Source organism: Danio rerio, chromosome 16, assembly GCF_052040795.2.
Source record: "Danio rerio strain M-AB ecotype USA chromosome 16, GRCz13ab, whole genome shotgun sequence".
Classification (NCBI taxonomy): domain Eukaryota; kingdom Metazoa; phylum Chordata; class Actinopteri; order Cypriniformes; family Danionidae; genus Danio; species Danio rerio.
The window spans coordinates 18492058-18515553 of NC_141036.1; the positions used below are offsets into that span (position 1 = coordinate 18492058).

Genomic DNA, 23496 nt, shown 5'->3' on the forward strand with positions numbered 1-23496 from the left:
CTTGATCAGCACCTGCTGCAACCATAGTCTGGTCAGACCAATCTGTCAGGAATATAAGAGGCTAAATTATCATATGCATTTGTTTATATGACAAAACATATCTTTTTGACTAAAGATCCATACTGAAGGTCCATACAGACTACAAAGGCAGATAATGATAAGATCAGGGCCTGTTATGTGGACTTTGGGGGTTTTACGATGTGGTCACATGTTGATTGGTCAGTTTGAATGTGTCAGCATTTGGGCTTTAGTCACATGGTCAAGAAAGATACAACATAGGTGTAAAACTTTGCTCTGTCTCTTTTCCTGCTCTCTCTTTTCCGTCTCTGCACTTTCCTGCTCTGCTCCTCTTGTCCTCTGGAGTCTATCTTCTCTGACTCTACTGCAATCAGGCTTCTGGGCTCGCTCTCTTTGTCTCTCTCTCCCTCCCCCTGTGTCTCTCCTTCTATCTCTGGTAACTAATTTTACATTTAAGCTGGGTCCAATTTATATTATATGTTTTATTATTTAATATTTTATCATTTTATACAGTTATTTGTAATTAATTCAGTTGTAACCATAGATAATTATTGTCATTAAATCATCTCATTTTCAAGTATTTGTGAATTACTTTTGATTTAACATCAACATTTAATTGTTCCATACTGCAATACAATACAATAACATAATATCAACGCTCTCTCACATTTATAGCTATTATTACTGCCCTTATTTCTGTTTTTGGCATGAGATTGCAGAAGAAAGGTTTGACTAGAATTTTTTTTAGTTTTATACCATCATGCTAATAACTTTTTAGTTATTCGGCAGAACTACATTTCGACCCGCTGTGGTTAAAACCCATTCTTACAAGAAGAATCACAGATTCAATATGGTAGGTGAAACAGATTTATTATATCGCACACTCTTAACAACAGATGGTATATTTTGCTCTTAATGTGTCCCTTTTCACCTTGTTTTGTCTTAGGATCATTACTATGGTGGTGAAAGTGACACCGGGTACTTGGCATGGAGAATCAAAACTATACAAGGCAAGTTTATTTATAAAGCACAATTCACACACAATAATCACTCAAAGTGTTTTACATAAACAATAATAAAAGAGACAAGTATAAGAAAAGAAAATCAAAGCATAAAAAATATTAACAACAAATAAAAATATGTTAAAACAGGTTTTAAAAGAATGAAAAAGAAAAATGTAGTGATCAATTAATTTATCAAAAATCTTTCCATCAATATTTTTAATTGATATTAATATTGATATTTTAGCCTCACACGGGCACCAGTTAATGTAGCAATAACAGATAAATAACTTTTGAACAGGTCACCAGACAGCTTTGACTGTAAAAATAATTAACAATCAAATATTGTAAATTAAATATACAAATGTAAAGGTGTTTATTATCTTTCCAAATCTAAAGAATAAAGAGATTGTCTGACTTGTAGAGCCTTTTACTGTATTATCAACACAAGGAATAAATGAGTATGCATTAACAAAAGCATAAACCAGAGTAACGTTCGAGGAGGGGAACAGAAAAGCTATAAGTGGATTTGATGTTAAAATCCACGTATGGGAGGATTCGGTTCAGAAGCCGCTTGTCTGAAAGAGTATTGAACGGGCCAATGAAAACAATGAAAGCAATGAATTGGCAGCGTAAGCTTGCACAGGTGTGCTGCATTGCCAATTAACTGAGCATATAAGCACACCTGGTGCCAGCAAACGCCATCCTTTTTAAGCTGAAGAGATTTTTAAACAGCTAAGGGACAGTCATTATGGCGACGGAGTATAGCACTTCCGTTCCCCTTCGGTTGGGGAACTCCAGTGCTATAAGTGGATTTGATGTTAAAATCCACGTATGGGAGCCATTAAAAGCGCCATAATGACTGCACCTTACCAACGCCTCCGATGAGAGGGCAGTCAGGCAAGCGTGACGTACCCAAATCATGGAAGGTGCGGTCCTCCAACGTGCCCTTGGCCCTAACTTATCCCCACTTCAAAAGAAGCTTTACAGAATAGGTATATTTTATCACCGAACGAGGAGCTTTACTGACAGACAGGAAGGTGCACATCTCTCCATGTTAGAGAAAAAGGCACCGCAAGCGTGTTACAACACCTCACTGAATTGTTTCTTCAATCACCAAGGGTTACCTAATACCCTTGAGGAAACCGGCTCCACTCGCAGATTGTAAAACCTTGCAAATGTGTTGGGTGTCGCCCAGCCCGCAGCTCTAAAAATGTCTGTAAAAGAGGCGCCCAAGAGGATGCAACGCTCCGAGTGGAGTGCGCACGCACTCCCGGGGGACGCGGCTGACCTCTGCTCAAATAAGCACATGAATGGCCTCCACAATCCAGTGGGATAATCTTTGTTTGGACACGGCACTTCACTGCTGCCGTCCGCCATAACAGACAAAGACCTGCTCAGAGGATCTAAAGTACTGAGTTCGGTCCACATAAATGCGTAGGGCGCGAACTGGACAGAGTAAGGAAAGGGCTGGGTCTGCCTCCTCCAGCACTTGCAGGGTTACTACCTGATCTCTAAAGGGAGTGGTAGGAACCTTGGGCACATAACCCGGGTGGGGTCTCAGGAAAACGTGAGAAAAATCCGGCCCGAATTCCAGGCACGAGTCACTGACCAAAAATGCCTCCAGGTCCCCGACCCTCTTAATGGAGGCCAACGCGACCAGCAGAGCTGTTTTCAAGGACAGAAATCTTAAGGATACTGAGTCGAGTGGCTCGAAGGTATCTGAACGCAGGCTCGTGAGGACGAGGGTGAGATCCCAAGAGGGCATGAGAGGGGGGCGAGTTGGATTAATTTGCCTAGCACCTCTGAGGAACCGGATGATGAGGTTCTCTTGAAGGAAAGAGAGCACAACACTGATCTGGCAAGTTCGGGGGTCTTCTCTGCGAGAGACACACCATTCAGTGAATAGACTCCACTTCAGGGCATAGGCACGCCTCGTGGAGGGGGCTCTAGCCTGAGTGATGGTATCAACCACCGCAGACGGCAGGTTACCTAAGTCTTCCTCGCGTTAAGGGACCACACGTGGAGGTTCCAGAGATCGGGGCGAGGGTGCTAGATGGTGCCCTGTCCCTGAGAAAGTAGGTCCTCTCTCAAAGGGATCTGCCAGGGGAGGGCCGTCGCGAGAGCTCTGATATCCAGGTCCGGTTGGGCCAGAGGGGCGCAACTAGCAGAACCTGCTTCTAGTCCTCCCTGACCTTGCACAGTAGCTGCGCGATTAGGCTCACTGTGTGAAACGCATACTTGCGTGTGCCCTGAAGCCAGCTGTGGGCCAGTGCATCCATGCCGAGAGTGCCCTCGGTCAGGGAATAGAACAACTGGCAATGAGTGTCTCGGAGGAGGCAACAGATCGATCTGGGCCTCCCTGAATCGCGCCCATATCAGCTGAACAGACTTGGGGTGGAGTCTCCATTCTCCAGAGTGAATCTGCTGCCGTGAGAGCGCATGGTTGAGCATACCTGGGATGTGAATGGCGCGCAGCGATTTCAGCCGCGGTTGACTCCAGAGGAGCAGACGGCGGGCGAGCTGAGACATGTGGCGAGAGCGCATACCCCCCATGCAGTTGATATACGCTACCGCCGCCGTACTGTCCGTCCTGACCAGCACGTGTTGCTGCTCCAACACCCGAGAAAAAAGGTGGAGAGCAAGGAACACTGCCAACAGCTCTAGGCGATTGATATGCCAATGCAGCTGGGCACCTTTTCACAGGCCCGCAGCTGCATGCCTGCAACACACGGCTCCCCAGCCCGTATTGGAAGCATCTGTTGAAACAACAACATGACTGGATGCCTGTCCCAGAGGCACACCAGCCTGCAGGAACGAGGGGTCGTTCCAGGGGCTGAGGGTGCGGCGACACAGCGCAGTAACAGAGACTCGGTGTGCGCATGCCATGCGCGTCTTGGAACTCGATCTAGAAGCCAGTGCTGAAGTGGTCTCATATGGAGCAGTCCGAGCAGCGTGACAGCCGCAGCAGATGCCATATGCCCCAGGAGCCTCTGAAAGTATTTCAGTGGGACCACTACTTTGCTGTCGAGCTCCCTCAGACAGTTCAGCAACAGGCAAGCGTGCTACCATGGTGACCGAGTCCAGTTCCATCCCGAGAAAAGATATCCTCTGCACCGGGGCGAGTTTGCTCTTTTCCCAGTTGACCTGCAACCCCAATAGGCGAAGATGCGGGAGCACCTCGTCTCTGTGCATAGTCAATTGCTCCCGTGAGTGGGCTAAAATCAGCCAGCGTCGAGATAATTGAGTATGCGGATGCCCGCGAGCCGAAGGAGCGCTAAGGCACCCTCCGCGAGTTTGGTGAAGACCCGCGGAGACAGAGAGAGCCCGAAGGGGAGGACCTTGTATTGGCATGCTCGACCTTCGAACGCAAACTGCAGGAACTGACGGTGGCGCGGAAGAATGGAGACATGAAAATACGCGTCCTTCAGGTCTATAGCTGCAAACCAATCCTGAGGACGAACGCATCGGAGGATGTGTTCTGCGTGAGCATTCTAAACGATAGTTTGCGAAGGCAGCGGTTCAAAACGCAGATCTAGGATTGGCCGTGACCCACCGCTCTTTAGGGGTACGATGAAGTACGGGCTATAAAACTCGCTCTCCATCTCGGCTGGAGGAACTGGCTCGATTGCACCCTTAGCCAGGAGGGCAACAATCTCCTCTCGCAAGACAGGGGCGGACAGGGGATTGACCCTAGTGAATACTTGGGAGGCCGTTTTGAGAACTGAAGCTCGTAGAGCTAACCAGGCCGGCAGAGCCCTCGCTAATGGCGTCATCGCAACAATCGCTGACGTACCCGCGGAGGGGCAGCACGGAGCGGGTGTGCTGATCCGGGGAGCGCGAGGGTCCCACAGAAGAGCTGGAGGAGAGCGATTCGCTCTGGCTTCGCATCCTGACTCCGGAAAGGGGGCTTGGGGGCTTGGAGAAGGGAGACCGTCCCCCCAGCTCCCGTGAGCCGCTGGCGCAGCATGTAGACCCTGGACGGCGCGTCCCAGACTGGCAGGGCTTGCAGCGCTCTTGAGCCACTGGCGGAGCGCACCGAACCTGCGAGCTAGAGAGCACAGTGTCTCAGACTGGCAGATTTCGGGCTGTCACATCCGGGGAAGTGGAAAAGTGCCCTTTTATTTCATGGCAGTAAAAGGTGCCGTTGGAAATGGGGCCCCGCCCTCCAGCAGGGAAAGAGCAAGTTCCCTCAACTCCAGATGACCTGAACCAGGGACGCTTCGCGGTCCGTTGCCGGACTTAGCGGCGTTCTGGGCAGGGGGGGCTGCCTGCTTCCGAGGTGCTCGACGCGGGGGTGGTGCAGCTCTCGTAGGCGGGCGCCTTTGGTGAGGAGCAGGTATGGATGGCACAGCGGGCGGAGCGGGCTTACGGACCCGCCGATAAGACATCACCCATCAGACTGCTCTCTCACCGCCTCGAATTCCTGGGTGAATTCGAGTCAACAAAGCGGACTGTCGACTTTGCGCATATCAGCCAAGTTTTAGTCAGGGGTGGCGCTCCTGGACCACTAGTGTGGACATCGTCCTCCCCAAAGCACACGCAGCGGACTTAGTAGTCCAAAAAGCTTAGTCGGCTGCGGTGCGAAGCTCATAAGCCTGGGTTGGACCCACCTTCGTGCAGCTCGGCCAGCGCCTGCGCTTGGTAGCGCTGGTAGGTGGCTATCGCATGCAAGGCGGAAGCAGCCTGGTCCGCAGCTTTGTAAGCTCTAGCCCCGAGGGAGCAGAAAACTTACAGGCTTTGAAGAGGATTAACCGCCATCGCGCACTCAACCTGAGGAATAGCCACATACCCCCTGGCCGCTCCATCATCAAGTTTGGTGAGGATGGAGGGACACGCAGCACAAGCAGAAAAAAGTGTCCTTCAAGTCCGCGTGAGCCTACTGTGCACCTCCAGGAAGAAGGGAACGCCCCTCTAGTTGGTCCGGCTGCGGAGCTGGGGGATAAACCATCTCCAACCCACGGCCAAAGCAGCCCGGGAAAGCACGGCTAACATGTCCGATTCAGGATCCGTTTTGACAGCACTCACCTGCCCGAAGGGGGCGAACAGGTCTGGATCATCATCGGACAATGAAAGCCCACCCTCCGATGCCGCGGTGGATGTCTGGTCTCCGGTGTCATCGAGCGTAAGGGCTACTATCTGTTAGACGGAACGCTTCCCCAGCCCGAAGCTTAGATGGAGCGCTTGGAGGAGTGAGAGGTCCGTGGGCCCGTGGGCGACGGATTATCTCTCGTTAAACCCTCAGATCTCCCCGAGTGCCCGCTGCAAAGCAGAGGACAACTAGGGTGGTTGGCCCTTTGCAAAGGCTAGCCGCGATCTTTACTGCGCAACATTCATAGCATTGCAATGATGACACGAACTGCCCACGAGCAGCGCATTAACATGCTGGAGCATGTAAAGCAGTGCCCGTGCCCATCATCCGAGGACAGAACCCACAGCATCCAGAAACGCACAGTCGGAGCGCCGTCCTGAAAAGGACGTGCTGCACGACTGTGTTGTTCTTTTAGGAAAACTTGCAACAATACGCACCGCACTGGAAGACCGGACCCAAAGGGACGTCAGGCAAGGGAGAAACCCAGCTTGACCGTCTGTCGCTGCGTGGACTCGCTCTGGACCGGAAGACACTCGTTCACTCGATGTCGCTGTAGCTCAGCAAGAGGAACCCTCATGAACTTGATCAGAAAAGTCTCTGAAGCGAAAAGGATGGCGTTTGCTGGTGCCAGGTGAGCTTATATGCTCAGTTAATTGGCAATGCAGCACACCTGCGCAAGCTTACGCTGCCAATTCATTGCTTTCATTGGCCCGTTCAATACTCTTTAAGACAAGTGGCTTCTGAACCGAATCCTCCCATACGTGGATTTTACCATCAAATCCACTTAAAGCACTGGAGTTCCCCAACCAAAGGGGAACCACCACTGCCCTCCCTGATCGTCGTTGACAGCACACACACACATCTTCAATCGACAGTAATGGCTATGTAATATTTACTTTAAGGTACATCAATAGAAGAAGCTGCATTAATAAAGTGGCTCAAAAAGGGATATAGATAAAGGATTTTATTAGGGTCTGTATAGTGAGTGTGTGTATATAGTAATGCCTTTTGTTCAGTTTGTTCATTTGTTTGTTTTATCATTTAACTCTTTAATCTCCATTAATTTTAGACATGGCATATACTGTATGCTGTATAATAAATGTATGTGAAAAACAACTGAAAAGTTATTTCTATATACGAGAAGTGTTTTTAAACTAAATATAAATTTTAATTTGGTTTGCACATGTACTTGCTCAATTATTTCAAGGAATAAATTGTGATATTTTAAGACAAATTAATTAAATTAATTAAAGTCACATTATTTTATTTACCAGAAACAAAAATATAACATTACACTGAATTCATTATTTTTTGGGGCGCCACTGTTAGTTGGGAGAAAAATACTAAATTTAATTAAGTTGACTACGCCAGAATGTAGCGGAGTGGTAAGTTGGGAGAAAAATACAAAATAAATTAAAGCTGACTATGCCACCCTGATCACAGGGAATTTAACACAGGTTCTTGGTGTAAGGAAAAGGCATGAGACATGAATACCAAAAATACAAAACTTTAATATCCTTAATTGTCCAATATAAAAAAATCTCTTTTAAAAAGCTTGGTTGCCAATAGTTGCCGCACAATCACATGAACAACAACAAGACAATGGGAGGAGTAGAGGCTTACCAGTGGCAGGTAAACTAGTTACGTAGCACCAAACTCTACAAAATTACTAATGGTCTTACTGCAAGTGCATCACACACACGCACACAAGCATACGTGAGCACACAACACACACACTGCACTCTCTGTCGTATCCCACCACTGCACGATGGACAACTAATGGCCTGCCTGGAAGCCTCAGCTCCTACAAAACAACGACAGTTAACAATTGTACAGTCACAATCTCACACAAAAGAACACAGAAATCCCAAAACTATCGATTCATAAAAATCTCCTTGCAAGAGGAGAAACTAAAATAATAATAATAATATTAACCGGTTCACTTCAAATCCAGCGAGTGACAGGTTGATTAATCGGCATAAGGCTCAAAGTACCATGAGAGCAAACACAAAGCGAGCATCTCTGTATGTATTTAAATGGCTCTCGCGATACACAGAAAGATCGGTCTGTGTAATGCCCCTTCTTGTCGAGCCAAGGCTGTGTATGTAACAATAAAATAATGTATGTATACGTAAAAGCAATTGTATTTGAAGTTTTTAAAAAAAGAAATACTAAATGATCATTATTGACTTATTCATTATGTATTTTCAGTGCTGGAAAATGAATAAATTATCAACATTTATTTAATGTGAGTATTTTTAACAATGACAAATTATTGAATTTTCAGTTTTTAATAAATTTAAGTTTTTTCAATGTTGGCGAACGGGTGAAATCGTCTGCATTGACTCATTGTAAGTATTTTAAATTTTAAGAAATGGGTAAATTATTAACATTTAATAAATGTCAGTATTTTCAACAATGGGAAGTGATTGCGTTATTAACATTGATTCATAATTTAATTAAATACTGAATATTCAACCTCAACCAAAAATATGATACTGATAGAATTTCAAGAGTGAATCAATTCCACTCTGCTATCTGGGACCTTGAAATTAGTTTAAAAAAAAAAAAAAAAAACTTCCTCTGATCCTCTGCTGAAAGGTTGATTGACTGAATGTGTTTGAAATGAATGTTGTCTGAAATCAGCTGTAGTTTCTCTTCAGTAATTCTACTTGTTAACAGCAGGTGTTTATCATTAATGCTCAAGTAATACTTAATCACTTATGATGAATCAATAGTTATCACTTAATCACTAATCAGATATCTTATTACTTTAACTTAAATGGATTAAGTTCACTATACTCAAAAATGTTGTTAAACTGTTGGAGTCGCCTTAAACTATTGGGTTTTCATACAGTACTCAACTGGTTTTAGTTTTCTTAATTCATTGAATGTTACTGTGCTCAAATTGTTTTATGTTCTCAAATGGATTGAGTTTACATGGTTTATTAGAATTAGTTTTTGAATCTAAATGATTTGTTGCAATTGGTATTCTCAAATGGTTAGTGTTACCATTGCTTAATGGGTTTCACAGTAAATTAAATAATTTAATGTATTCTAATAATATTGTTGATTTTGATATTGTTGATTTGTAGAGTTTAATAAAAACTTATTCAGAATATTTTAATATGAATTAAGTGTTTTTAGATTAGTGTGTCCAGTACTGGAGTGATTGAACATAACTGCTTTCTGCTGAAATATAGTCCACCTATAGACAGACAGAAAAAACAGCACATGAAGGTCCTAGGTTCATCTGTGCTCTCCTGAGAGAGAGTCTACATTTTACAGATCTGTCTATAGTTTGAAAGGGACAGACCTCTTTGAGACTCTCGGATATAAAGACACAAATGCTTTTTCTTTCTCTCTCTGTCACTTACCAAAGAAAGCCACCTAATCTCTCTGCCATCTCCCACACTGCGACAACATCACATGTTCAGAAGTTTGATTAACAGTGTGAGACTGAGCTGTCAGCAATATTGAGTGATTAAGACATAAATCTTCACGAGAGAGAGAGAGAGAGAGACAGCGGTTCACACATGCTGTGAAGATGATGCGAGGTAGGCATTTATGTTCTGTGTCTGACCTTATAAGTATGTAAATATTACTTTTTTTTTTTACAATTGTTTCTGTGGGTGTGTGACATGCTTGTTTACATCAAACAGAAATCATCATCATTATTTGTTAGCTATTTTTATTTTCATTTGTGCAACTTATAGTTTTCAAAACACTTGTTCATATTGCTTTTCTGTTTAATGCATCACACTTGTTTAGGACAAAATGAGTATATGCTCTTTAGGTGGCCTATTTATTTGCAAAAAGAATAGAGCGAAACTCCAAAAACTTTAGTTTTCTCTTGAATGCATGGGGCAAGGATTATAAAATCATATTATGATAACTTGTATTGAATGGATAAAATAATATGCAGTGTAGGTCTGATGGGCTATGATTTTGAAATCAAGTTTTTCATTTACAGTTTTAGTATAAAATGATGACATGTATTTTTGTGGCAATAATGCATGTGCCTTTTGTATTTTAATTTTGCTTAAATAATCTGTTTAGTATGAGAAAAGACTTTTGTAATTATAATTTTTTTTCAGAAAATGTATTCCATTTCAAATAATTTCTAATAATTTTCAAAATAATTTCTAATAGAACTTTGCCATGTAACTATTTTAATTCTTGTTATTTTACATGTTTTTTTTTTTTTTAGGAGTCAGGGAATGTGTGCAAAATGGTGCTGCATTGGTGTGTCATTATCTTATTCAGTTAGTCATAAGGATTTTCAAGCATACCAACATCAAGAATGCAATTTAGTTTTGATCATTAAGCCTTTATCTAAATTATCGTATAGAATAGTTTAAAATTGAATAATCATATTTCAAGGTGTAGAAACCATAGATTTTTTAACATTTTAGCTAGTTTTAATTAAGTTATAAAAAAACATAGTTGTACAAATATTTATTTTTTATAATTTTGCAAACATTATGTAAAACTTCAAATGAAAAAAAAATCCATAAATTATGTAAACAATGTTTTTTGTGCTAACATTTTTAAGCAATTATTAAAGAATATAAATATAATATATAAAACTTTAAGTGATCTTTATTCTATATGTCATAAATAATTTTAGGTAACATTAAGAAACATTTTAAGTAACAGGATTGTTTCTGTTATTATGCATGCAAAATGTAAAATGCATGATTAGCTAATGTTCAAAATAGGTGCAGTTTAAATAGTATAATTATCAATTATAATATTATAATAATATTGATTTTATTAATAATTTTGCAGTGTTTCAACAAAGATAAAATAGATAATTATTTAGAATTATAAAACTGTTTAAACTTAAATTGCATGTAGTCAAGAAGTTAGTAACGTGGACTGTAAAAGTTAATCTAGAGAAGTAAGCAATTAGTCAGACAAAAAGCCACATTATTATTAAATTAATAGATGTATCGGTATTTTGTTTATCTTGTGTTTTTGTGGCTACAATGATTCACAGCAGAAGGTATGATGAAGAGTCTTTTGATAAAACTTATAGTACATTGTATCTCTTTAAAAAAAAAGAACACTGCAAGAGCTCACTTTCAGAAACACTGAATACAACATACAGCCTTGTTCTTAATCAATGTGAATGTGACAAAGCCTTTAAAACACTTTCAATACAATATCTAAAATGATAAAGTCTCTGCATAGACCAAGTGGAGGACCCCAAAACTATCATACAATGTTCATTTGTGGCGCTTGTGGTTGTGGACATTGTTCAGAAATGACACATTCATTTTTGTACAGTCCCTTAAAACTAAATTTTCCGTAGCAGCCCACATTACATATGTTAAATATCTGCTCATCAAAATTGCTATCAGTTGCTGAAGTCAGCTGTATTGTATTTTATCACTTTGCATTATCAGATGCAGGTTTGCGCTAAAGCTCTTGTTGAAAATTTTTGTTTGGTCCGTTTTCAGATTTCTACCACAAAAAGTTTTATGACTTACCTCTTGTCATTGATTTTGCTGGATAAACAAATACAAATGTAAATGGTGACATGACTTGCCATCATAATGATATATGACGTGTCTTTATACAAACTAAAGTAAAAGTGTCATTATATTAAATCTATATCATATTAACAGTGAGTGATACAATTGTTACCATTTTTATTAATCTTTGTTTGTCTTTTAAGCTCAAGTAATTTAAATAATATAAACAAATACAACTTTGAATTTAATCATGTCATTATTAATGATGAAATTTAAATTTCATAATATAATTGCTATAGAAGTATTTTATTGTTAAGTCACAATACAATTTAGTACAACAATGTACTAAAGTTATCTAATGTTAAATAATTAATGTAAAGAAGTTGGATGTGTTTTGATGTTTAGATATATGTTATTATTATTATTATAATTATCCAATACAATAAATTAACTTATGACATTATTATTTTTGTAATACTAATGGTAAATGTTTATGTGACAAAGTTTGACAATACATTAATTTAAATATTATTCAAATTAGTGTTTTTACAAACAAAAACAGATCTTATGTAGTTTACTGCTGTTCTACTGCATTTTTTTCTGTGTTAGACATGAACAGCAGTGCATCCATCACAATAAGAAGGATTGGCCACACTGAAAATTATTTGCAGAAGAATGTTCTGGTGTTTCGATAAAAATTAGATGAACAGAACTCCAAAGAATTGTGCAAGTTATGCTATTTGAGCAAGTCATTGGACAACAGTAGTTAAATTCATAAAGGGCTAAAAATATTGATTTATTAGCCCCTATTATGGATTTTTTTTTTAATGCTTTTCACACTAATGTTTCAGATCATCAAACCCATTTAAATATTAGTCAAAGACAACATAAGTAAAAACATCATGCATTTTTGAAATGAAGGTTTTTATTATTTACGGAAAACAAAATACAATACTACGTAGCCCTTTGTGAAAAGTGTTTGGCCCAAAACCTAATAACTAGTTGAGCCACCCTTAGCATGCAATAAGCATGATATCTTCTAATGAGTCTGTTACAGCATTGTGGAGGAATTTTGGCTCTCCTGTCTTTGCAGAATTGTTGTAATTCAGCCACATTGAAAGGTTTTTTTGTTAGCATGAAATTATAAAATTTTTATGTCATGCCATTTTTTATGTCATACCACAGCATTTAAATTGGATTCAGATCAGGACTTTGACTAGGCCACTCCTAATACTTCATTTTGTTTTATTTATTTTTCTTTGTGTGTCTTCTGAGCTCATGCAATGTACAAAGTAAAAACAAATACAACTACAATACAATTGAAAATAAATAAATTTGACTTTTTAAGTAGTCATTTGTATTACTAATGTTATAGTGGTTATGTGACAGATACGATTTGAGAATACTTTTATTTAAATATTAATAAAGAGTATTAAATCAGATGTTTTGTAGACATTGTATTGTTGTTAATCTGTATATGACAAGAACAACAGTGCATCCGTCACACCAAAAAGCATCAATCAAACTGGAAACTATGAATAGAAAGATACTTAAGTGTGTTGATCAAAATCTGATGAGCAGAACTGCAAAGAAATTGGGTAAATTTTATTGAATACACCTTTTGCTATTATTGTTAATAATTTTTGGGCATTAAGAAAAAATGCATTTTGCAGTGTTGCACTAGTTTCTAACTGCACACACACACTTTCTGAATATACTGCCAATGAATCTTTCACCAGCTGCAAGGCTGTTCTGCGCTGTGGTCACCCGTTTGTGCATGCGCGCGTGTGTGTGTGTGTGTGTGTGTGTGTGTGTGTGTGTCAGCACACATACATGTTTACAGGTGTGCTTGCAGAGCTTGAATACTATATTTTCCATCACCTGCATTTTGGTGTTGTTTTTCTGCATTTTTATTAAGTAAAGCATTATAACAGAACAAACTAATATAAAGGTTTAAAAGTTAGAAATCAGAAATTGTATGTGATCATATCGACCAAACACTTATGGAGTTAAATGTTATGAAAGGAAATTTAAAACTCATATGTGTTCAGCACGCTGATATATTTACCACATTGTTGCATGTAGGGGTTTCACACCTTTTTTCACTCTTACTCTTATATGCATTTACGTCTTCAAAAGCTCTGAAATTATGACACATATTCAGGAACCAAAACCTTGAAAATCAAAGAGATATTATTTCCCCTTGAATTCACGAAGCTTTGGGTTTTTTGGTTTCTATAATCTTCTGAAAACTTGTTTTGACAATGACATGTGAGTATTAGAGAGAGAGAGAGAAAGACAAGCTAAACATATCTTGGGTTGAAAATAGGTGCTTATGGAAAACTAAATTTGGCTGTGAATGAACTGAAAGAGAAAGCAAGATGCATTAAGAAACGAGCTGTCAAATTTTGGAAACACAAAAAAGAAAAAAAGAGTGACCCCAACTCATCATTTTAAAGCTTTCAAAAACCAAGAAATGGACATTGAAAAAAGCCCCCTGATTCAGATGATCCTGAAGCTACAAACACAAACCAACACAACAAATATGACTAACAGCAGGCAGCATCAAGACACAGACATACTCATCCACAAACTATAGTCCGATTAAATGATAAATGCAGTAAAACTAGTACTGTGTCTGATTTATTGGAATGAAGTTGCAGGAAAACAAAATAAACTTAAATGTTATTTAGACCTAAATAGAGATTATACAACAGCAACATATCTGAGTGCAGTAAAGGACAGTAAAATAAGTACAGCAATGACCAAATACAGGCTGAGTGCTCGTAGTCTGACTGTAGAGACAGGCCGATACAGACAGAACTGGCAACCCAGACAGAACCGCATCTGCCCACACTGTGCCCAGGCAGAAGTGGGGACAGAGGAACACTTTCTCACTCGCTGTGCAAGCTATCAGCACATCAGAGAAACATTCAACCCCAAACTCCAGGGCATTTACCCTCAATTCACTGTGTTAGACAATAAAACACAGCTTCAGTAGACGAAAAACAAATTGTATCCTTCTAGCGGCACAATACATTAATGCCTGTCACAAAAAGAGAAAGGAGACCAATAAAAACATCAGTGATGTCCTTGCAAACACACACATCTAGATTATTGCAAATTAATGTTTTAAATATATTGATTATTATTGTTTTTATTACTGTTTTTATAACTATTATCCTAAAACGTTGATCGTTAAATGTACAGTTTATTCTGATCTGTTATTATATTTTTATTGATATATATATGAATAATATAATATTTTGAATAATTTAATATACTATCTTTATTTAAGTATTACTATAACTTTTTTACTGCTATTTACATTTTTTTTATCATATATGTATGTTCTTTTTTAATGTAAACTTTATAACTGCTTCGGCAATCGATTTGTACTTTGTACCATTTGTCATGCCAATAAAGCAATTATTGAATTGAATTAAAAAAGATAGAGTGAGTGAGATAGATTGATAGATAGATAGAGAGAGAGAGAGAGAGAGAGAGAGAGAGAGAGAGAGAGAGAGAATAAAGTAAAATGGCTTATTTTTCTGACATTTCTGTGACAGATGTTTATGCTTATTTTTGAAATATCTTAGTTTCACTGTGAACATACAGACTACAGACATTATACATTTTCCCTTGTATTAATTTAAAATTTAAGGTTTCCCCCACAGTCCAAAGACATGTGCTATAGGTGAAATAAATAAACAAAATTGGCCGTAGTGTATGTGTGTGAATGAGTGTGTATGGATGTTTCCAGTACTGGATTGCAGCTGGAAGCACATACATATGCTGGATAAGTTGGCAATTCTCTCCGCTGTGGGAACCCCTGGTGAATAAAGGGACTAAGCTGAAGGAAAATAAATTAATAATTTTATTTTTTTCTAAATTAAAACTGCTGAAATATTTTTTAATAATCTATTAAAGACAACTACTGTTTTATTTAAAAATTTCGATCTGTTATATTGCAAAACTACAGATCAAAACAAACTGCAACAAAAATATTAAAGTTTATTGTTAATTATTTTTATTTAAATAATTTTCAGCATGATATAGAGGTAAACCTTACATTACTAGCCCTCCTGTGGATTTTGTATCAATTTTGAAACATAATGTGTGGCTTTCTGTTATGTTTGTTATGTCTGTTATCTGTTAGTCACCTCAAGCTGAAGTGAACTTGGGTTCTGCAGCAGTACAATGATCCAAAGCATACCATCAAGTATGTCTGAAGAAAAAAAATAAAAAATAAAAAATAAAGACTTTGGAGTGGCCTAGTCAAGGTCATGACTCGAATGCAGTTAAGATGCTGTGGCACAAACTTAAAAAGGCATTTCATGCTTAAAAACCCTAAAATTTGGCAGAATTATAACAATTCTGCAAAATTCCTCCACAATGCTGCAACAGATTAATTGCATGTTCTGACCATATTCATGTGGGTTTCCTCCACAGTCCAAAGAGATGCTGTAAAGGTGAATTGAATAAACTAAATTGGCCGTAGTGTATGAGTGTGTGTGAAAAAAAGTGTGTATGAGTGTTTCACAGCACTGTGCTGGGGTTTTGGCATTCACTGCGTAAAGGCTGATTTATACTTCTGCGTTGAGTTATGCCTTGTGCGTAGTCATGCATTTATACTTCTGCATGCCCTTTGTCTTGCTCTACAATAACACTTCCGAAATGTTAGCTGGCAGTAGGTTTTTTATGTTCCTCTGTATCGATTTTCTTTGCGGTTGATCTGTGTTTTCTGAACATAGCTATAACTCAATCATTCAGAGGTGGAAACCAAAGAATACACAACAACTTTAATTATAATATAAACACGAAACAAAACTTTCCATCTGGAGCTCCTTCACAAGACTCCATACTTGCACACACTCACTCCATCAGGCTCGTGGCTCTTAGCACCGGCCACGCTTGTCAGAGCTGCCCAGCTGACCAATCACAGAGCTTGTACTACACGTCGTTGTGATGTGCAGTTACATTTTTTGAGGGCTACTCGACTGCAAGAAGGCTTCACCGGACCATTTTTGGCAGTTCATTCCACTGTAGCACCCCAGATAAATCAGGGACTAAGCTGAAGAAAAAAATAAATGAATGAATTAATGAATGATGATATGAAACATTGAAATGTAGCAATCATGAAAAAAAATCTGTAAGGGCAATAAATCAATATTATTAGCACATTAATCAATACCATTATTATTATTATTATAAGAATTTAACCATTAATCCAATCCCAAATTTACCCTTTGGCCCTTCCCCTGTCCCCTTCTCTTTAGTGCTTTAGAGAATTGGGACACCCCTACTCCTTTATGTGAAAAACAAGGGGTAGTCCCATTTTTTGCTACAAACAAGCTGATTTGTAACATTCATAATAATGTTAATGTGTTACAGTCATGATATTTAAAGAAACATTTTGAGAAAAAAGAGCTAATTTTTGCTATTAAAATTCCCTTAACTGCCGTAAAATATTAATGTATTTAAAATTCTGATAACCTTGCTCGATGACTAGACAGAATAGGCCAGTCTGTTAGAAAAGTCTGGTGGATGTTATTTACAGCATGTCTGATTTGCTGTTTTCTTGCAGTTACATCACTGAAAACGGGCACTGTAATGGTTTGTTCGCAAAATGCACTGCACTTCCTTATTTTACTATTAGTAAGTGTACTGTCCTTTTTTGTAACTAGGCAATTACTGTATTAGTGGTCTTGGTGCTGGAGCATGTGATGTCGTAATCACAATGCTCATGCAATAAATTATGCTCAACTTTCATATAAATGAATTTAAACGTAAAAACTGCACTAGTGACAAGATGATGATGATGTGTGCGTGTGTAGTAGTTCCATTTCCTTTAAGAATATTTTTATACATAGCCCTTACACCCTTCAAGTGCAGAGGGAAATAAATAGACATAAATTACTATTCTGCATAGTCTTGCAAAATAATTACAATATTATACTGTCCTCATGGCAAAGACAAAGGACATTGGTTCATTGGAAATTAGTTATTAAGCTATTCTAATTAATAATAATAATAGGAAAATAATTTTGCATTCAACTGTAGACTATTTATTTTGATAATCATTTATCAAATAGGCTTCAAAATGACAGTTTGTCGCTGGAGTGTTTGCATGTAAGATTTATTTAAAAAGTGATAAGCTCTTTATGTTCTTAGGTTTAGGTTCTCGTTTTGTCGCTTTTATTCTTTCTCTTGTGTGTGTGTGTGTGTGTGTTTTTTGTCCTGTCACAGCACTCTTGTGTTCAACTCAAGGATTTCCGTTAGTGGAACCTTGAGGTTTTTCACTACTTTACAATGCAGAATGTTGTGATGGAAAAACAAACTAAACTATTTACAAGTAACAACAATCAATGTCTTCAATCAATGTGAGTACATTTTGAGTACATTTGTCAAACAGCTACAAAGAAATGCATATTATTTTAACTAAGTGATATTGCAAGTGGCAAGTGCATCCTTGACAAAACATCCTAAAAACCTGAAGTCCTTACTTTGTCCTAACCTGTCCTTTAAAATTATACAAAAACTAATGGGAGAAATTGCTTATAATTGAGCTGTCCAACAATGGAATTACATTTATTGTTGACTAAAAATGAAGAATGAAGATGTGTAATGGTAGAAAGACTCTTGGAGGGCCCTTAAGATTTCAGTGACTGAACACTAATTTAAGGAATTACAGTCCTGCAAAACGTGATGTTACAGCAGATAAACTGGAACTAGCATAACAGATACTGACAAAGCATCACAGAGTATTAGTAGAGTATTTGTTTGTTTATTTTGTTTAGGCTAACTCATCAGCAGCCTGCACAGTGTTAGTGGTTTAGTAACAGACCTGAGAGTGAAGTGTCAAACTTAATGGCTTAATTTTAAATTTCCTAACTAAAGATGAGATGTAATTTTGTAAGGTAGGATAAGAATCTCAAATCATTAACATTTAACTATATCTATTTAGTTATTTTGTATTTACAAGTTTTAAAAATAATAATAATAATAGTAATACCATGCAGGGGTGTAGTTATATACATATTTGGACAATATTTGGCCAAAATAAAAACTCAGTTAATGTTTTTTTTTATTTTTTATTTTTTATTTTTTCTGTGTTAAATACTTCCCCGCAAATGTAACTTTTTTTGATAAAAGGATCCCATCAGCAAGATAACCTATGCTTAACTTTACAGACTTCAGTGAACATGGACTGGTATAGGTGTTTAAGATTCACAAAAATTACTAAAATAATCATTTGGTTATTCAATTTCCTTCAGCTTTTGTCTCTGCTTTATCAAGGGTTACCTAAGTGCAATGAACCATCAACTACCCTAGCATATGTTTTTTAAGAAGCAGGTGCCCTTCCAAGTAAAATATTTAGCTTACATATTTTGCCTTTTACATGAACGCACTTAACTCTTTTTACTACCTGTACTAAAATGTGCAATATTACATTCTATAAATGTATTTATTTTTTTATTAGCTTTATTTAATGTATTTTCTAAGAACTTATTATTTAAGCATTTAAGCATATTATTTTAACATTTTATCTATCCTTAAATGCTACAAAAAGTAAAAAAAAAAAAAAAGTAAATGATAAAACTGCATTAGCTGGACTTGCACCATTTATGTGGCATTCTCAGACCTAAATACTGAAGTTGTGGTACAGTTTTATGTAATTTTCTTTTATCAGTGGTACATCAGAGATAATCACTTACGACATATCACAACTTACATCTTACTTACAGTCAAGCTGCAATATTTAAGATAGTATCTTTACTTTCTGCAAATCATTTGGAAATTTCTGTATGATTTAAGATATGTAATCATTTTACAATCATCTTACAATCAATCATAGCTAAATTTTATCAGGTAACTTACTTTGTTCAGTTTTAGTTCATTATGAACATTCAAATAAATAAATAAATAAATCTTCGGCTGTGGTAAGTACCTGTGGCTTTATTAACTGATAATATTTTGTAAAATCTGGTAATACAAATTTTATGTTCATTTATATTAAAAATATGACGTGCCGGGGGAAAAAAAAAGAAAAAAAAAAAGATGTTTCTGTCTGCTGCCATCTGGCATAAAATTATTCTCCAGAAATATGCAATTAGAGCAAAAATTAGAATCATGCAGACTGCTCTTTCTTATCAAAGTGTGGTTTAAGTGAGCAGATAAAGAAGAGAAAAAGAAACATCTTCTCTTTATCAGAATGTGGTTTAAAAGATATAATGTGAATTAACTGCATATATGGAGAAATGATGTTCTTTTTCATTCATTCAATTGTTCATTCATTTATTTTGTTGTTGTTGTATAAATGTTGTAACATTTACAACAAAAATTTTAAACTGTAAAATACATGAATTTTAGATTCTAAAACGCCATGTGTAATTCAAAACATGAGTAAACACACATGAGATCAAAATACATTAATTGAAATAAAATAAACAGGCAACATTTATTAGCTAAAAAACAAAAATAAACTACACTAAATAAATTATTTTTTTTATAGAAAATAACATTTCAACAAAAAGTTATTCAATATTAATTGTGATGTCAGTTACTTGGCTAAAATGACTGGCCCATGGGTAAACATGGCAGAATTCAAATTTAAAATCAACAGTAGTCACATGCAACACATAGGTTGTCAACATTCACTCCTTTCCTCACAGATATACGCTCACACAAGATCCAGACCCCTGTAAAAAAGTTGCAAAGGACTTTCCTTTGGTGATCCAAATTATGACGCCCTACTCCAAAAAAATATATGTTGTTATTTGTTATAGATTTTTTTTTTTCAAACTAATTGTTTAAAATGAGCAGAAACAAGACAATTCTTTAGTGTTTGGGGGGGCAACAACTTAATTTTATGTTCAGTCAACTTGTTCAACTTAATGATTTACATTGGGACAACATGAAAGAATTGTGTGAAACCCAGCATTTTGTTTTACAGTTATAAACACAGTGATACAGAAAATGAAAATGCATATTCTAATTACTGTATATGCTCACAGATGATGTGTGTACTGGTTAATGGGTATGGAATTATACAGTGTTTATACTTATACAATATGATACTGTAGCTTTTATATTCTCCATAGAGTAAATAAAGGCTACTTATATTGTGTATGTATATTACAAAACACACACATTTATAAAATCTAAGAATGTCAATCTTCAGATTGTTTATACTCTTTTTATAAATTTCCAAAGAGTTCTATCTTGACTATATATTGTCATATTGTATCAAAGCATATTCATCTTTCAGAAGACATCTTTACAAATCTTAAATTCAAAATCAATTGTTGTATGTCTGTTTTTGTGGTCCAGCGTCACATAAGGATTTTTAGATGTGCTGTTTTTTGTATTTTCATTTGTTGATTTAAATCATTTTGCTATACAGTTCTAATGATCTCACTGATTTACATGTCAAGCTATTCATGATCAATATTGGCTTCCTTTCTAAAAACAGCAGCTTGTATTTTTTTGCTTGCTTTTAGTCTCTGTTTCAGATTTTTTTTCTTAGTATATTTTAAAAAATTCAGATTATTATTTTATTGGTCTGTTTTTACAGGTTGAATAAATATTTTTTGATAGTCAGAAAGTTGCATGATGACAGTTGTATTCTTACAGTGTGTCACTGAAACAACAAACAAAAAATATGTGTTTGGTTCATGATAATAATAGTAGTATTATAATAACAATATTATTAGTTCATGCATATTGTATTAGATTAATAATGTTCTTTTGGGAGAAGGTAAACTGGGAGATGATAGGATGAGAAAAAAAGGGGAGGAGTAAAAAAGGGGGTGGAAATTCCTGGCAGTAAAAACACAGATGAAAGAGCATATTACTGGCAGTCACATCCTTTGTGAGCGAGACAGAGAGAGGAAAAGAAAGAGTGAGATAATGCATGAAAGAGGGAAAGTCAAAGTGAAAGAGAAGCCAGTAAACCACTTAAAAAGACTCTTGAGGTTGACACCTTCATATCCACCTTCTCACACTCAATATTCCCCCACGCTCAGTCTGGGTGAATCTCCCTGTTTTTTTCATGATGTGTTATGGGCTGTTGTTTTTTTTTTTTTTTTTTTTGTGAGTGATTCACCCACTTTGTGTTTCATTAGACTATGGGAAAACTCAGCAAAACAAGCTTTAATTTGTCATGAAAAGGTGAGATTTTCTCCTCAAATCCCACTTTTTAAATAATACATATGAGCATATTAACGTAGTCATGAGGAAAAAAAACAAGAGAAAAGCATTGTGGGTGAAATGAAGTCATCTTTATCTTCTGGGCCTCTGGTTGAGAATTACTGCATTACATAGTTTCTGGCCATGAAAATGTATTTTATGCTCCATGGATTTAGATTTCATGGTAGCTTAAAAATGAATAAATACAAATGTAAAACATTTCAATATTATTATGAAAATTCCACAGAAAATGAATTGCTATCAAAGGCAGCATGGAGCATATGTTATACATCTTCCAGAAAAAACTAGAGCTGCACCCAGTATGTTCAAAGTAAAGATTTGTATTAAAAACCAACCACACAATAGTCTTAAAGGGCACAAAGTTTACCCCCTTTTTTATTTAATATTAATACTATGGTTCTTCTGAGTGTGCCAGTTTAGAGAGAAGCTAAGCTAAGCTTGAATGAGCATTCAGCCGTACATGTACAACTCGGAATACAGACCAAGCAGAGAGTACAAAATCATTTAGGATCAAAGGTACAAGCAATTATTCAGATTACAGCGATAATGTGGAGAATATCGATCTGAAAATGGCGGACATGCAACAAGAAACTGAGGATATGATCGTGATGCGAGGCTGTCAATCAATATTGGTGGGCGGGGGACCGCTCTCCTACTTAAAGTTGCGGTCGGTCTGAAAACCGCTCCAATTGGTCCACCGTTTTTGTGTTGTTAAATTGAAAAAAAAATGACTGTTTTTTATCACCCCAATATGACGGTCTATACACTATACTTACACACGTCTCTCCAAAAAGCTTGAAAAGTAACCATATTCAATTTGTCACTTAAAGAACATATGGAATGCAATGTAGCATATAGGAAATTGTACAGTAATAAAAATCCATGCTAAACGGTCTTGGAAGGTACACACATTGTATTCAACAACTATTAAAGTTTTTACATTTTATGATTTAATTTATTTTAAATGGTTGAGGGATGGATGGATGGATAAATGAATACATGGATGGAGGAGGAAGATTGGATTTAGTGGGGGTAGCTGTTCCTTGGACTGGACACACTGTTGGATTCAAATAAATAAGTAGATTGGGTATACTGTATTTTTACTGAAAACACACACATTACAAAGTTTCTGGCCATGAAAATGTATTTTGTGCTCCACGGATTTACACACACACACACACACACACACACACACACACACACACACACACACACACACACACACACACACACTCACACACACACACACACACACACACACACACACACACACACACACACACACACACACACACACTGTACCATTAATACCTAATCATAATAGAATAGCATGTAATATTATAATAATTTCTGAAGGATCATGTGACACATGAATATTACAGAGGTAACGATGAGCAAAATTCAGCTTTAAATCATAGGAATAACTACATTTTGAAACTACATTAACCAAACTGTTATTTAAAATCTTAAAATTGACTCTAAATCTTAAAATTTTAAATTGACTCTCTTCCTCCATCTTGCAAACTCTCTACACTTGATACGAACAGTCCCACTAATACACTCTGCTCCACACTAGAAGGACTGGCCTGTGCCAGTCCTCCTGCACCCTGGCTCTCTGATGTTCTCCGTGAGCATCGCTCAAAACTTCGGGCTGCAGAGAGAATTTGGCGAAAAACAAAAAATCCTGCACAGC

General features: G+C 37.4%; 1 protein-coding gene across 1 annotated transcript in view; it reads left to right on the forward strand.

Annotated features, from left to right (window-relative positions):
• Window positions 1–298: 298 nt before the first annotated feature.
• Window positions 299–23496, forward strand: part of rorc (RAR-related orphan receptor C) — a 183693-nt gene continuing 160495 nt past the window's right edge. The window contains exons 1-3 of the mRNA XM_087286850.1: window positions 299–871; window positions 965–1028; window positions 9494–9668. Of these exons, the coding sequence (XP_087142976.1) occupies window positions 9659–9668 (10 nt within the window). The 5' untranslated portion in view covers window positions 299–871; window positions 965–1028; window positions 9494–9658. The remainder of the gene's footprint in view (window positions 872–964; window positions 1029–9493; window positions 9669–23496) is intronic.